Source organism: Nestor notabilis, unplaced genomic scaffold (assembly GCF_000696875.1).
Source record: "Nestor notabilis isolate BGI_N333 unplaced genomic scaffold, ASM69687v1 scaffold17664, whole genome shotgun sequence".
NCBI classification, from domain to species: domain Eukaryota; kingdom Metazoa; phylum Chordata; class Aves; order Psittaciformes; family Psittacidae; genus Nestor; species Nestor notabilis.
In genome coordinates, this window is record NW_009925349.1 from 24806 (window position 1) to 25333 (window position 528).

Genomic DNA, 528 nt, shown 5'->3' on the forward strand with positions numbered 1-528 from the left:
TTGTTTATGGAGCAACGGCAGAAGAAAACTATGCCAGCTGGCAGATGACAGACTCTCAGGCCACCTACTTACATTCTCACCTGCTCAAAGGGACAGATCATGGTTAGGGAGTCAGGACAGGAGAGAGGAAAGGAAAAGGGAATCCTACTCTTTCCATCCCTCATCCTTTCTTGGTCTTGGACAAAACAGCATCGTGTCAGCGACTGCATTTGCAAACAGGATCCGAAAGAGGCTGTACAGAAGCCAGATTATCTCTGTTTTCAGGGGACCTGTGAACAGCACCAGCTACCCGACCCACCTGAGCATTTGCTTCTTATGGTTTTCCACTTCCCGCAGCAAGGCTTGTTTCTCCGACTCTTTATCTTGCTCCTTCGCCATCTGTTCGAGCTCCTTCAGCGCAAAGCAGAAACACGAAAGCCTGATCAACAACTGCTGCCACCTGCAACCCGCAGAGCCCAGCCCCGGCCAGGGAGCGAGTTAACAGCAGATCCACACCATAAACCAGCAGCCCGCAGCCGGGACCCGCCC

General features: G+C 52.7%; 1 protein-coding gene across 1 annotated transcript in view; it reads right to left on the reverse strand.

Moving 5' to 3' along the window:
• The window catches only part of BNIP1 (BCL2/adenovirus E1B 19kDa interacting protein 1), a gene marked incomplete at its 5' end in the record, with an annotated part of 4008 nt that extends 3618 nt beyond the window's left edge, over nucleotides 1-390 (reverse strand). The window contains one exon of the mRNA XM_010013028.1: nucleotides 299-390. Coding sequence (XP_010011330.1) covers nucleotides 299-390 — 92 coding nt within the window. The remainder of the gene's footprint in view (nucleotides 1-298) is intronic.
• Nucleotides 391-528: the final 138 nt, after the last annotated feature.